The sequence below is a fragment of the Parasteatoda tepidariorum genome, chromosome 10 (genome assembly GCF_043381705.1).
Source record: "Parasteatoda tepidariorum isolate YZ-2023 chromosome 10, CAS_Ptep_4.0, whole genome shotgun sequence".
NCBI classification, from domain to species: Eukaryota; Metazoa; Arthropoda; class Arachnida; order Araneae; family Theridiidae; genus Parasteatoda; species Parasteatoda tepidariorum.
Genome location: NC_092213.1, coordinates 26,477,809 through 26,492,682, shown reverse-complemented (window position 1 = coordinate 26,492,682; position 14,874 = coordinate 26,477,809). Strand labels below are relative to the sequence as shown.

Below are 14,874 nucleotides of genomic sequence, written 5' to 3'. Positions count from 1 at the left end.
AATAGATTTTACGGATACTGTGGACAATATTTTTTACCGTAATTTGATCCGGAATTTTTTACAGTGTAGTTAATCTGCATGTTAAATAATCCTTAGAATAATTGATGTCTGCACTTTAGAGGTAACACGTACTTTCAATTCATTTTTTTCTTCACTCGAATACATTAAAATAATATTTTAAAGAAACTCTAAACGTGTCTCAAACTTTTTCTAGCATGGGACATTTTATAAACAGATGCATAAACATTGAAAATTTCGTTTTAAATATTCTACAGTATAAAAGTATTCAAATTATCAGGTAGTTTTTTTTTAATTTTATCCCTAAATGAAAAGAAGAAAAAAAGAAAGAAAACTATTAAAAGTAACTAGCTTTATGAAGCTAAATAATTACATACAAAAAATTTTATAGCTCAATAATAAAAAAACACATTAATCAAAGTGAAATTAAAATGTAATTATTGAAAGATCTGGATTGGTATGCATCTTCAAACACTTGGCTTTCATTTCAGCGCATAATTAATTCTAAAACTAATTTACGGATTTCTTCTACCATTAGTAAAATTACGTGCAATTGCGTTTTTTCTTAGTTTAACGAAAGCTTATATATCGGAATCACTCCTTACTTTTAATAAGACTAATTTTTTTACTCGTATCTACTAAAGATACCGCAATTAACTTAGCATAGCTAATTTAAAAATCGATTTATCTATGTTTGCTTAATTGATTTAATTAGTCTTAATTTAATAAAATCGCATTATTAAATCAAAAGGAAATACGAATTTCTTTCCCTTCCTTTTACTGGTTATTTATTATTTTAATAATTAATATTTTGTATTGAATATTTCATTGTTCATTTCATTTCATGTTTTTTTTCTGTCTTCATTTTAATTTGTATTTAGAGTGTTCCGAGTTTCGGAGAGCATTGAAATCTTTTTTCCGATTTTTTTTCTCAAACCGCTACTTAATATATTAATTGAGTTTGTTAAATTTACATTGTGAAATTTAATAGTGCATGATATAGATCAGAATATTAATCAGTTGGCTAGTTATAGCTGTCATATATGTCGTTAACAAACGAAGTAGAGAAGATTTGCTTAAATTGTACCGTTATCCAGGTTTAAATTTTTTTCAGTTACAAATAACTAACGATTGCATTTGAAATATTTTAATAACAAAGTCAAGTTATTCTAATTATAAGATTTTTTGGTACGAATAATTGTGCAGTAATTTCCGAAAATCAGCTGCTTTGGAAAGGTCAGCAAATGGTACACTGAGGAAAAAATTCTTGTAAAATTAACAGTTCTATTGATAACGACATTTCTAGAAAAACAAAACAAAAACGTAATTTTGGTTAATAAAACTAAAATGTACGGTTTTAAAACTATTTATTTTGCACTTTTACTGTTCAAATAGCAAAAGTATTCGAAAATTCTTGTTTTCAAAATCATTGTACTGGATCTTTTAAAGAGCCAACAATTTGCCACAGTAAGAATACTTTAAAAAGGAGTAATAACTTACAGATTTCAAATTAATTATTTTCAATCCTGGGTTTTCGTTTAATTTCTTGAAAGAAAAAGAAAAGAAATCATTATCATTCAATTTAGTTCAAATTCAGAGACTTCTGTTACTCTTGCAGCCGGTGGCATCGCCATTACACATTACCACACGTTTAGTAATAATTACAAAACTGAAAAGCAAAATTAACTGAATAAATGGTTTTTATGTCATGCTCTGAGATATCACGATAAAATTACTAAATTTTACGTCACTTGCTACCAAACAAAAAAAAAACATTTATATGATACGAAAAAACATGTTGTTTTGTTAATTTTATCAAAATCATTACCAATGCTCATCGGTAAAAATTACCGAGATTTTGGCGTTCCCATAGATCAACACGGTAAATTTTCGACACGGTGAGTTTTGAACACACTTTTTTTCTAATTGCAGAGATGCCAACTGCTCCGGATTGATAAAAAAAACTTTAAAAAAAGGTTGCATACTACAAACTAAAACTTGCAGAATTTCGGTTACTTTTGCTAACTTTTTAAAAGACTATATACGGACTAACTGTTAAAAAGAAGCGTTTCATATAAGTCATTGAATCATTTAGAAATAATGGTAAGTAAAAAGCAAATAATTCGGATTTATTAAGCAAAGAATCATGCATTGAAAGACTACCACTCGAAAATATTTATTCGCTGTCCGGAGCAAGTTGGCATCTCTGTAATTGTAGGGAAACCTGTTGCTTAATTCGTACTGCTAGCTCTCTAAATCATACCAACCTCAAAAATATTAAGTATTAATAATTGAATGAATAAGAATAGCCATGTATATCCCAAAGCTATTGTTTATTGCTCAAGATAGTTAGAGTATTTTAGAAAGATTAAAGAACAATGAAACATGATGTTGCGTTCACAAAGTTTCAACTTGATTTTTATAAGTACTGCTTGTTATCCAACATCATTTTGTATAACCAACTTTCTTGTTCTTAGGTTTTAGAAATGGGAAAGCCTTCAAAATAGAATATAAAGGTACATATCGATCTATCAAATCACATTACTAATCAATATAATTACTAGATAATTACTTAGCTAACCAGTAAGCTCATCAGTTAGATGCTTTTCATCACTCTTTTCTTCCTGGGAATAAGAAAAATAAATTTTACTAAAGGGGTATTAAATCTCACTGAGTTTACTGAAGTAGTTTCGGATTGATTCACGTATAGATTGTGGGTTTTCCGTTGCCAAAAAATCAACTTTATTAAAGATTGGCACACCAGAATGGTTAAACTTCTATTAACAGAGTTCTCAATTGTTGCAGTCTTCTTATAAACTTCACTCATAAGAGAAGGAATTTAATATTGGGTGACAGTTAGTCTAAAAAAGAGTTCTCGACCGATTTTTGGTAGTTTGGGTATAGTACAGCTTAAAAGGCTTGATAAGCTTCGATTCACGAATAATTCCCTTCTAAACAATCGAGCAACTCATTCTACTTTTTTTATATTTCATTTTATATCCGTCGTTGAACAGCAGACCCAATTTTGGGTTTACGACTACTAATGTTCAACTCCGTAACCTTGTAATTTTGAACCAATCCAGAAGACAAGGAAACTCCTGGATCAATACCCCCAGAGGTACTGATTTGTTATAGGAACACGGAGAACATTGCGATTCGACAGATTTAACGTACATCACTCACCATTTACTACACGAGGAGTCTTCGGAAGGGTGGAATCGAACCCACGAACTCTTGGACATGGGCCCAGTGCCCAACCAACCAGGCTATCCCGGCCTAACCCATTCTACTTGTAACAATCGGGAAACAATTGAAAATTGTAATGTCACATTTGGACTGATTGTAAAACGCGATTCCTAATAAGTCACTGAAATCAAGCTTAACTGTCTGCGGTATATGAACAGGTGGGTGATCACTTTGATCAGACTGAGAAGAGACCAATGGTACACGGTATAGATAATCGTTAAATTGTTCTACCGTGAAGTACTTGACTCCATGCGCTGATCATGGGGTTATTAAAGAGGAGGAGTCATCCCCTTCACAGAAGATCAATGTTGTGTTGACATGTCTTTGAATCATCCTTAGGGATGTTTCCCACATCGTCGCCATTAGCCCATCATGATCATGCTGCTCTAAAGCAACGTAAACAAAGTAGTACTACAACAATAACCAATTAAATTTAGAGCACACTTGAAAGTAAGAACGTGGTCGAAATTTTGATTTACGATAAATTTAATATGGCTAAAAGAAGAACGATAAAATCTGCTTTCAGTGGTTTCGAAACTGTTTGAACTTATATTGTATCAAAGCAAAGAATTCCGAAAGAGATTTGAATGCCCTAGATTGCAAAAAAGTGGTCGAAATTTCGATCGCAAGATTTTATCTTAAATCAACAATAAAGCTACACGGGGAAAACAATTCTGGTAAAACTTCTGTATGGTAATGTCATTTTATTTTGTATGAAATAAAAAAAGCACACAATTTTGGCTAATAAAATACGTATAATGTATTTAAAATATTTATTTGGTAATTTTTCCATTCATATGGCAACGGATTATCGGAAATTCTGATTTTCAAAATCCTATTTCCTATTACCGCACATTTAGTAAAGAATACAAAACTGAAAAGTAAACTTAAAGTAAATGGTTTTTTGTGCCACCTTCTAGTATATCCTCATAAATTTACCAAATTTTACAGCAGTTAACAAATTTTATTACAGACTATAAAACCATATTTCATCGTATATTTCATCAAAGTCATTACCAAAACGCTTCGATAAGTTTCATAGCTCCATAAAGCCAGAAATACAGTAAATTTTACCTTAATCTGGTAGTTTTAGCCATATTTTTTTCTCAATGTAGTTATAAAAAACATTTTAAAATAGCTTAAATATATTGTACTAACCATCATTTATCTCTCCCTCAGAGTTGGCTATGCAAAACAGTGGTTTCTGTTAAAATGTATGCAGCGTTGTCCAGTATTAATTGGATGTTTGTTGAAGGTATGCTTCTTCATAGCAGAATTACTACAAAAATTTTCCAGAAAGATGCACCCTTTAAGCTGTATTATATCATTGGCTGGGGTAAGTATTCATAAATCTTACCTTATAAACTTCCTGAATTTATTCGAATGCATCAAGTGCATACTTAACGAAAGAGAACTCTATAAATCAATTTAAATGCTTGTCTAAAATATTTCGTAAACATATTTAAAATACTTATTTGAAGAATGACAATAATATGTTATATTTAATAGTATGTCCACCAAAAAATCAAATTTAATTTTCATATTTTTATGTAAAGCATTTAATACAATTAAAATGAACAATTTAAACGTGCAAAAATATATTTCAGTGCTTATTTCACTTCATATTTTACTGCTATTTTTATTCAATAAATAATAAGTTTTACCATTATATGTTTTTAGTTTCTTGTTATTTATGTACTTAGTTTCTTAATGTTTAATACATATGTAATGTTACATTCTAAATAATTACTTTTTCTAGGTGTTTCCTAACTACAAATATAATTAACGACCTTTGCAGTTGAAATTTTGAAAATAAAATTATGAGATTGCTCAAAGTTTACGCTTGTTTACATTATTTTATCTGAACACATTAGGTCAGTTCCCCGACAAGGAGCTTTTGGACCACGCTCTAAACTGTTCCGACGATGCCGTTCGAAAATAAACAGAAAAGTTTAATCAGTTTTCAGCTTGGAGAAGAGTCAACACCTCCTAGAAAAGAGCAGGCCTCAGCACGGGTTACCATAAATATCGTTTAGTAGTCCAAACGTAATGACATATTTCGTAATTTCAACCACTGCGCAGCTTAGTATCCCGAACGTAATGACATCTTTCTTATTTTTCATCTACTGCGCAGTTAACTTCGTCACATCGGACTACTAAATTGATCCGTGCTGAGGCCTTCCTACTTCTAGGAGGTGTTGGAAGAGTGGGGATATTCCTTCCTTCGCTTTTTGTTACAAATAAACCATTTCGTGCAGTACTCAAATGTTTTGAAAACAAACTTTTCGTCTTAATATAAGATATTTTCCAATGCTGTACCGACACTTTTTCATCAAAATAACGATTCATATAAATATACATTTAGAAATAGAGAATTAGATTGGTGCATTTAAAGTAGAACAATCAAACCTCATTCAGTAGGAATGTTTCGTAAGTTTGCGAAAATCGAGAATTGTTTGATGTTTCGATCATGTTATAATGCTGTTATCATTCGTTAAAATTTCAATTTTAGTTTTATTTTCTGAAATAAATATTTAAAATGTTGCTAAACGAATTTTTACTAAATAAAGAATAATGATCTCGCGTAAAAATTAGGAATTGAATCAATCGAAATGTCAACCGATAAACGATTAACAAATCGCTAACTGTTATATGATTATATGATAATCTTCTCATAAAGGTACAGAAATTTGGAGCGGGCAACAAGAGACCCGTGTCGCGGAACAGAACCAAAACTATATCTCTAATCTTATTGTTCAATAGCACTTATACTAAGTATCACAACAAAATTATTTTGCTTGTAAGAACAACAAATACAAAACGCACTGAATAAAATTATATCTTAATGGTCCGAGGGTTTAGAACTAAAATATTCGAATTAATTAGTGCATACGATATTTTAAATAACAAAATACGACTGAAAACGTACTTACAATGAAAACACATATCTTTTCCAAATCATAGAACGCAATTATATGATTCATTTATCTACAAAATAATTTCATGGCAGAAATAATCTTTAAATCAGTGTTTAATGAGTAACGCTTAAGAAAAATGGAACGTATGCTTAGGCAGGGAATTTATAACTTTATAGTGTGCACTAATTAATTCGCAAGTATAAATCTTATGCTTCGAATATTGCACCTTAGTATGTACATATCTGATCATTAAATCAATAGTAAGCCCTAAATCCCGTTTTTTTTTCGCTTTGTACTTATTTATTTATTGCCATAAAGCTTCTTTTTTAACACTATACACTTTCTTACGGCATCGCTCTTAAAAGAACTATCCTTAATCTCGGACTAAACCACTATTCGGCCCTGAAGGAAGGAACTATCTACTCCCGTTATTGGGAGACTAGAGAACTTTTATTCAATTTTGCAACTTAACTTTTTCTTTCTGTTCATCTATAAATGTTTACTTTAATTTGTTTGTATCTTGCTTGTTATGGTCGCTTTAGTTGTATTTGTGTGTATTCTCTCAGAAAAAAAGAAATTGTTCACTTTCCAGTAGAAATTTTAAAAAAACTCTTTAAAAAAAGTTTACAATTTTAATAAGTGGGAAAATACCTTTTGTTAATTATATTAATAAAATATTTTAACTCAATGAAACAAAAAAAAAGAAAAACATTCGTTTGAAAGAGGTGTACATACATAAAAAAAAAAACATATCTTAGCTATTTTATCAACATTTTTCTTATTAAACATTCTTTTTTTTATTAAAAGTTTTTTAAAAAATTTGCTGTTATGTTTGCTTATTATCGTATAGGTATTCCTCTCATTCTCATCATTAGCTGGTGCAGTACAATGACGTCACAATTGGGTGGAAGTTGTTGGGAAGGATATGGTCGGTCTCCATATGTATGGATTGTAACAGGTCCAATGATAGGAGCCTTAGGGGTAACTATGTGCTTCACATTTTAATTTTTTTATATTAAGCAATATGTTGTTTTTAGCTAAAATAACATAAAAATTATTCAGAGTACTATAAAAGTTCTAGGTATAAAGTTTAAGTAAGTGATTGAACAACTTATTTCTTTGAACTACAAATATTATAAGCACCTGAGAATAAGGAAAGATCTTATAAGATTTACTTCATGTGCTTGTAACGGAATCTTATATGGTGTTATGGGAAAAAGTTTTGAAGGTATGTTTGTTGCTTAGCATCTAAAGGAGCGGGCATCAAAGAATTTTCTGAAACGCATCCTAATAACCTAGCAACAGTGAAGAATTTGTTACATCGCCCCCTGAGCAGTGTATTAATTTTTAAAAAAAATCATAAAACGCCACAGGCTCTGAACTTTGCGCTATTAAACTCAACTTTAAGTTATATAAAAACTTGAGTTACTCCTTTAAACAACTTTGCTTTAATATTTTCCATAAAAAATACGCATTAAAGAAAAGTTATCTTTTAAATTATGCAAAACTTACAAACTAAACTCATTTATACGAAAAGTTTGCTATTGTAGTTTGGAAAATGATTGGAGAAATTCTATGCTTATTGAAGAGCTTTCTCAAAAAAATAAGAAGAAAAAAATTGTCTGCTTTTTTTTGCATTTAAAAATTATTATTTCTAGATAATGGCAACTCTGTGCGCTTTTTCAAATTCTTTAAGAATGAATTTTCAGTCTTTATTATTCCTATATTTGTCACACAATTTATGAACTTTGAATAGTATTCATTAATTTTACTAGGAAGCTCCGCTCACTAACCCCCGCAATTTCTTCTCAGTCACCATTGTTTTTTCTTTAATGTCAATATTTTCCAAAAAATACTTAAAGTTTTGGTTTCAAAATATACAATTATTGCAGCTACATGTAAGAACATTTTTTTGACGAAACTAACGATTATCTAGATTTGAAAAATAATCATCTGTACTTGAAAAAAAAATCTAACCTTAAGAAATACATATTGGGAGTACCAATAAAAAGAAATAAACGCAAAGTGATTTTACTCGTTGAAAAGACTTATAACAATTCAAGTAAGGAAAGATCTTTATCATTATTTAAGCTTTTAGTTATTTTCAAAATTTCACTATGAATGTTAAAACTTATATATGGCAACATGTAATCTCTCTATTTCTTTTTTTCTTGCTACTTTAGATTTACATTTACACCAGCGAGAGTTTGTGAAATAAAGATTTCGTCAAGAAAAAATAAATTTTCTGCAACAATGCATTACTAGTCAATATTTAAAGCAATTAAAGCTAAAAAACACGAAAAAGTACATAAATTTGCAATAACTTTTGTTGAAATCGGAATCTCAAAAAAGAAAAAATATATATAATGCAAAATGGTCTTATCCTCACGTCGAATTTCAACTCTGTAGTTGCATTTTAGTGGACAATAGACGTTTTTTTTCTACAAGTTTAATAATTAATAATTATCCCAATACTAATTGTGGAATCTCAATTTTTTGTTTCTTTTATTCTGTCAAACTTCTCGCACATTTATCTACACACTATCATAATTTCAAGTTTCAAAATTTTATAGATTTGGAGCAGAAATGCAAAATGTAATGAAAGAAAAAAAGTTGGAAAAAATTGGCAAAAAAAAAACTTGAATTTGCAATAACTTTCATAGAAAATGGAATTTTGGAGAAGAAAAAAAAACTTTATTTTATGTTCATAAACAAATGTGGCCCACCATATTCCAACTCTGTGGTTGCATTCGAGCGGCCTCTAGAGTGGCCCGTATTTTAGTTTTTATAACAATTTTAACAGTTAATATTTCTCGAATTACAGTGTTAAATTTTATTCTTTTCAACATATCTTAGTATTTCAAGTTAAGCCTTATAGCTTTTGCGCAGCAAAACAAAATGTAACGTTAAGTTAAACACTCAAAACAGCAGTGGCGTTGGCGGCTCTTACAATTTTTAACACAGAGAGAGATTATACTATTTATTTTTGAATGGAGGCAACCTTTTTTAAATTGCGAATTCTTTAAAAGTGATTTTTTTTACTATTTTTAAAATATATATATACAAATTGTGGATGAGATTTCCTACATTTTAAAATAGGATAAATAAAAGTCATTAAATAGTAAAATATATATTGATTGCTTTGGTGACATAAAATGTGAATGTATTTTCAAATAACTTTTATTCTCTTTTCAGATCAATTTAATTTTCTTAGTAAACATCATACGCATACTAGTAACGAAAATGAAAACGAGTTCTATGTTTGAAATCGTTCAAGTGAGGTGTGAATTTGCTTTATTTTTTGATTTATATTTTAATTTAAAAATAACAATTCCTTTCTACATAACTATTTTGTTTCAATTAGGCGTGCTGTAAAAGCAACGGCTCTTTTATTTCCACTCCTTGGAATAACACATCTTCTATTTTGTGTCAACCCCAGAGACGATAGCAAATTGGAAGAAGCTTATATGATAACAAATGCAACTCTTCAATCATCACAGGTACATCTTCGAAGTTACAAATTGATTAACACATTGCTATTTATAATCGGATATTAGATAGCAAAACTGCCAACTTTTAATAATTTTTCAGAAGATTTATTTTATTCAATGATTATTGTTAATAATTATTATTATTAATAATTATCATTAGTAGTATTATTATTAGTAGTAGTATTAATAATAATAAATTATTATTAATAACAAAAACTATTATTAATAATCATTAGTATTATTAATCATTTTTATTTATATTTATTAATTAATAATAGTAATAAATAATAATTAGTAGTATTATTGATAATTATTAATGATAATTATTAATATGATTAATCATCATTATTATTTATTATTTTATGTCGTAAATTTAATTTTTATTTTTTCATTCATGCAAAATTCGCATATTCACATTCGTTTCTTTATTTAGAAATTTTAGTTTAAAATTATTTTTTAAATATTATGAATAATAATTAGTATTGATAATTATTAAATATTGTTAGTAATGATAATTATCAGTTTAATTAATCAGAATTTTTAATTGATTATTTTATGTTTTATATTTAACCATTAATAATAATAAATATTAATAACAATAATTATGAATAATAATCATTAGTATAATTAATTAGCATTAATGATAATTATTAGTATTATAATTATTATTATTAATTGATAATTTTATGTCTTATATTTAATTTTTAATTCCTGCAAAATTTGTATATTAACACTTCATGTTTTTTAAAAAAAATTTTGTTTAAAATTATTTTATAACAGCCACTACTTTTAGTCATACCTATAACAGGCCTGCTAGTTATTTGATTGTGTTGTATGAGCTGATCGAATGTGAAACGAATTTCTGCTCACAATACCACTTCAATTGGCCTTTCATTATCACTAAGAAAGCATTTTTTTTAAAAACGTAAGAGTTGCTAGGTATGCATAGATTGCCTTTATTAATTTTGGTTTTATTAACCAGAATTATGTTTGTTTAAATAAAAATAAATAAAAACAGAAATGTCATTATTAAACAGTACGGTAACTTTACCACATTTTATTTTGCCGTACGGATACTATACATATCCCTGTTATCAGAAACCCTCCAGTACGATAGCCAGCGCTGCACATTAACTGCATATTTGAAATGAAAAGATTTTATTTCAAATGCAAGTTCATTCTTTTAATATTTTTTCTTCTAAATTCCTTTATTGAGTTTTCTCTTCTAGATCAGAGGAGTTTACATTTAAACACTACCTCTGCTTTTAAAACTTCTCTTGAGTAGAAAATCTCAATTTTTATTTACCGTTTAACACAGATTTGATTCCAAGGATTAAGTTTCCAGATCGTATGGGGATAAAACTTAAACATATAAATTTTACTCACTTTATACTTTAATATCTAAATCAATTAGAAAATTGTTTATTGCAATTAAATTATTGTTATGTGCCTAATTTAATCTCTTTCTTATTACTTCGAACAGGGAATTTTTGTCTCTGTGCTCTATTGCTTCATGAATGTTGAAGTAAGTTGTTTGAAAATATATCTTTATTAGTTTTGTATATTTATCTATAACATTATCAATTTTGCATAATACATATAGTTTATAATAATAAGTATTGGCAATAGAGGCTTTTGTAATTCGTTCATCTTAGAGAAGAAAAAAAAAGTTCCATTATTCAACAGCAGAACAATGGTTGAATTCATCGTGTAGTTGAAAAATAGCTTCACATTATAATAATTATTGTCAAAACTCGCACTCAAATAGGTCACACTTCAATAGTTCCATCATAGTTTATTGTTGACATCAAACTTGAAAAGTTCGTCAAGTTTTTCGCAAAATGAGTAAATTACATTATAAAACAACGATTTCTGTTCCTATTTTAATGCAATTCTTGACAATATTGAAAAAACAGAAATTAACATAAAGAAGACCATTTAGATAAACAGGAGTATCGGTTCAGATGAAAAAGAACAGCCAGTTTATGATGGGAAAGCATCCTTTGCTCATTACATATAAGTTTTTAGATCATGATGCGAGTACTTTTTACACTACTGAAGCTGCAAGCAGAAATGTAATTTCACTTTATCGTGCATTATTCAGTCATTCACTTTGAAAAAGAATAGGAGTCATGTGCTTCATGCCACCTAAAAGCTTTGTTAGGAGCTATTCGCGATCGCAACGCTCGAATACGTCATCTGGGGAGAAGAACTACTCCATGTCTTGACCCTCCCCCTTTCCCTCTATTCCTCTTCTCAGTAATATAGGAATGTACTACGATATTTTTCCTTTTCTTAATATTTTGCTAATTTAACCGTCCCAAATATTTTTTAAAAATTCCACGAAGCTTTCTTTTAGAACTATGTTCAACGTAGTTTTCAGTTCCATATAGTTTCCTAAGTTTTAATTTATTTGAAAATCAAGAGAGAAACTGACGTACTTCCTTCTCCTATGATTCTCCACACGCTAACATGCGAAGTGTTGCCATAGGTAGAGAGTTCTGTTTTACGCCACCTATAGACCATTTTGATCGCCAATAGGAATGTGAGAAAAATAAAATTTATTTTCACTTTTGATTCTATACATTCAAAATTAATGTCAGTAACTAAAAAATAATTAGAGTTATGAATCCAGAAATCACGTCCTTTCTGTACTGAATAAAGAGTTTAGTTGCAATGGGCTCATTTTTTTTATCTACCAATCGCGAATCGTCAAAAACGTAAATTACATGAACTTTCTGAAAACTGACATAAGTATTAGGCAAAATGCCATTTACTGAATATAGAACAACTTTCACACACATTATGAATCACACGAGATATTTATATGAACAACCTTATACATGAAATAGACCGTCATTAACGATGTCTAATATGCGCGTCACCGTAGCTGAAGGTAGACTCAAAACAATCAAAAACAAAAATTGAGGTTGTGTGAAGATAGCAGTCAAAGAACAAAAACCTTTTATTGGCTGCATTGCGAGCATGGATGAAATTTTCAAAGATTGCCTTTGTTGAGTTCACAAGTTCATCATTGAAGTTTATTATATCTAACCAATTGATACGTTCATGTTTTATTCATTCTTTTGTCATAAAATTGTCCATAACTATGATCTAAGATAATAATAGTTAGAGCTTACGTATTTAATATATTTTGGTTCCGTTAGGACATATTTTCTAAATTTGTTATGGTTTTTTCTTTTTGAGATAATATAGTGGTGCTCCGGAGATTTTAGATTTAACCGATCACATATACACAAATATAATAATAAAGAACATTATAATAAATTCTATTTTCCAATCTTAATTTTAAAAAAGTGCATCATATTATGGATTTTGTCAATTGCTAATCAACTTTGAAATGCCAAATTCTTTTTTTAAGATTTAGTTTGTTTCGGATTATAGAAAAATACTCAGGTCAAAAAATGTATGTTTTACATTTTTTACTCACCCTAAGAAAAAAATTCTTATATAATTAAGATTGATGGCTAGCATTTCTTTCTGTCTAAAGTACACTAACCAAATTTAACAACTTTGTACCATTTTTTTTAAAACCTAAAGTTTTACTACATTCAAAGATAGAAATAACACTCTACAAATAATGAAACCACTGCAGTTGCTACTTTTTCCGTAGCTTACCTGCTACTTTTTTAAAAAAGATAGTAGAGCGATATAAGAATCCGTATTTTTTTGTAGCTATTCCTGGCAAATACTTTTAACGGAGCCGTGACGGTTCAGGGGATAGAGCGTTTGCCTTCCAATGAGGTGAACTGGGTTCGAATCCTAGCGATGGCTGGTCGATACGAATTCCGTACCCGGCTCGCACTGACCCCAGCGCTGACGCAAAATATCCTTAGTGGTAGACGGATCAAGAATTAGAGACCCTTTGCCGCCAGGCTAACCTTGGAAGGCTTTCCTCACCATGCTAATATGGGTTAGTTTCTTCAAAAAGTCCTCTACGAAGGCAAATTTCGCTCAATACTCGATCCAGGAGTTGCCTTCTGGATTGAGTTCAAATTTACAAGACTACGGAGTTGAACACTAGTAGTCGTAAACTCAAAAATTGGGTCGCCTGTTCACAACGACGGATATAAAATAAAATGAAACACTTTTGATGTAAATTTAGTCAAGAAATAAAGTTCAAATGTAGATTTTTCGAATCTAATTTGAACAAATCTTCGCGGGTCTGTCAGAAAACGCGATAGGAATGCTTCTGTGATCGAGCGTAAATAAGAATTACGTTAATAAGAGCGCCAATACGCATTATAAGAATTCGCTATCGAGAAAAACATAAAAAGTTGAATGTTAAAAGAGCAAATTCTTTGAAAATGGTTTAGAAAATCAATCTGAATCCTGCCAACATGATTAAATGTGTATTAATTATTCTTCACGTTTAAATAAGCCAATTTTTCTTTATTCAAAACCATATTATATAGGGGAAGAGTTATATTAAGTTCTCTAGCCAAATTGGTCTCCAAGAAGTAGTCACTACATTTTAAAAAAAGTAGCTGTAGTTAATTACAAAAATAATGTAGTTTCCGTCCACTTATTACATTAATGCAATTTTCTATTTCCTTACAGGTTCAAACGGTGCTACGCAAGGCGTACGTAAGGGCCGCTCTGCGTCGCAATCCCAACCATCGATATACATGGAAATGTCGCACAACTAGGGCCTCACAAACCAGCACATTTGTCTCCAACTGTGACATGTCCATTTCAGAACCTAGCTTAGCCAGGTCCGTCTCCAGTGCGCGATCTGTCTATATTATGAAGGATATGCGACGTCTGGATAAACCACCCAAGTCATCAAGTGGAAGAAGGTAATGAATGACTCACGGGTTTGCTTATTTTATTTGGATACTTACTAAAAATAAACAAAATAGTATTAGAAGTAAAGAAATATCGAAAAGAAATAATACACTTCAAATCTGCTCTATCCTATTAAAAGTTTAATATATCACTGCGTTCAGTTAAATGAAAGATAAATTGCGTAGCTCAGTAGGATTAGCGAATGACAGCGAGCAGAAATACGCACCCTTAATAATGGTAGGTTAGTTAATTTACGTCGCACTAGAGCTGCACAATGGGCTATTGGCGACGGTCTGGGAAACATCCCTGAGGATGATCCGAAGACATGCCATCACAATTTTGATCCTCTGCAGAGGGGATGGCACCCCCGCTTCGGTAGCCCGACGACCTGC

General features: G+C 29.9%; 1 protein-coding gene across 2 annotated transcripts in view; it reads left to right on the top strand.

Annotated features, from left to right (window-relative positions):
- LOC107450706 (corticotropin-releasing factor receptor 1) overlaps positions 1 to 14,874 on the top strand; it is a 224,677-nt gene that overhangs the window by 204,645 nt on the left and 5,158 nt on the right. For both annotated transcript variants that reach the window (XM_071186800.1, XM_016066559.3), the window contains exons 6-11: positions 4,444 to 4,600; positions 7,033 to 7,163; positions 9,378 to 9,463; positions 9,547 to 9,682; positions 11,157 to 11,198; positions 14,255 to 14,493. In XM_071186800.1, coding sequence (XP_071042901.1) covers positions 4,444 to 4,600; positions 7,033 to 7,163; positions 9,378 to 9,463; positions 9,547 to 9,682; positions 11,157 to 11,198; positions 14,255 to 14,493 — 791 coding nt within the window. The remainder of the gene's footprint in view (positions 1 to 4,443; positions 4,601 to 7,032; positions 7,164 to 9,377; positions 9,464 to 9,546; positions 9,683 to 11,156; positions 11,199 to 14,254; positions 14,494 to 14,874) is intronic.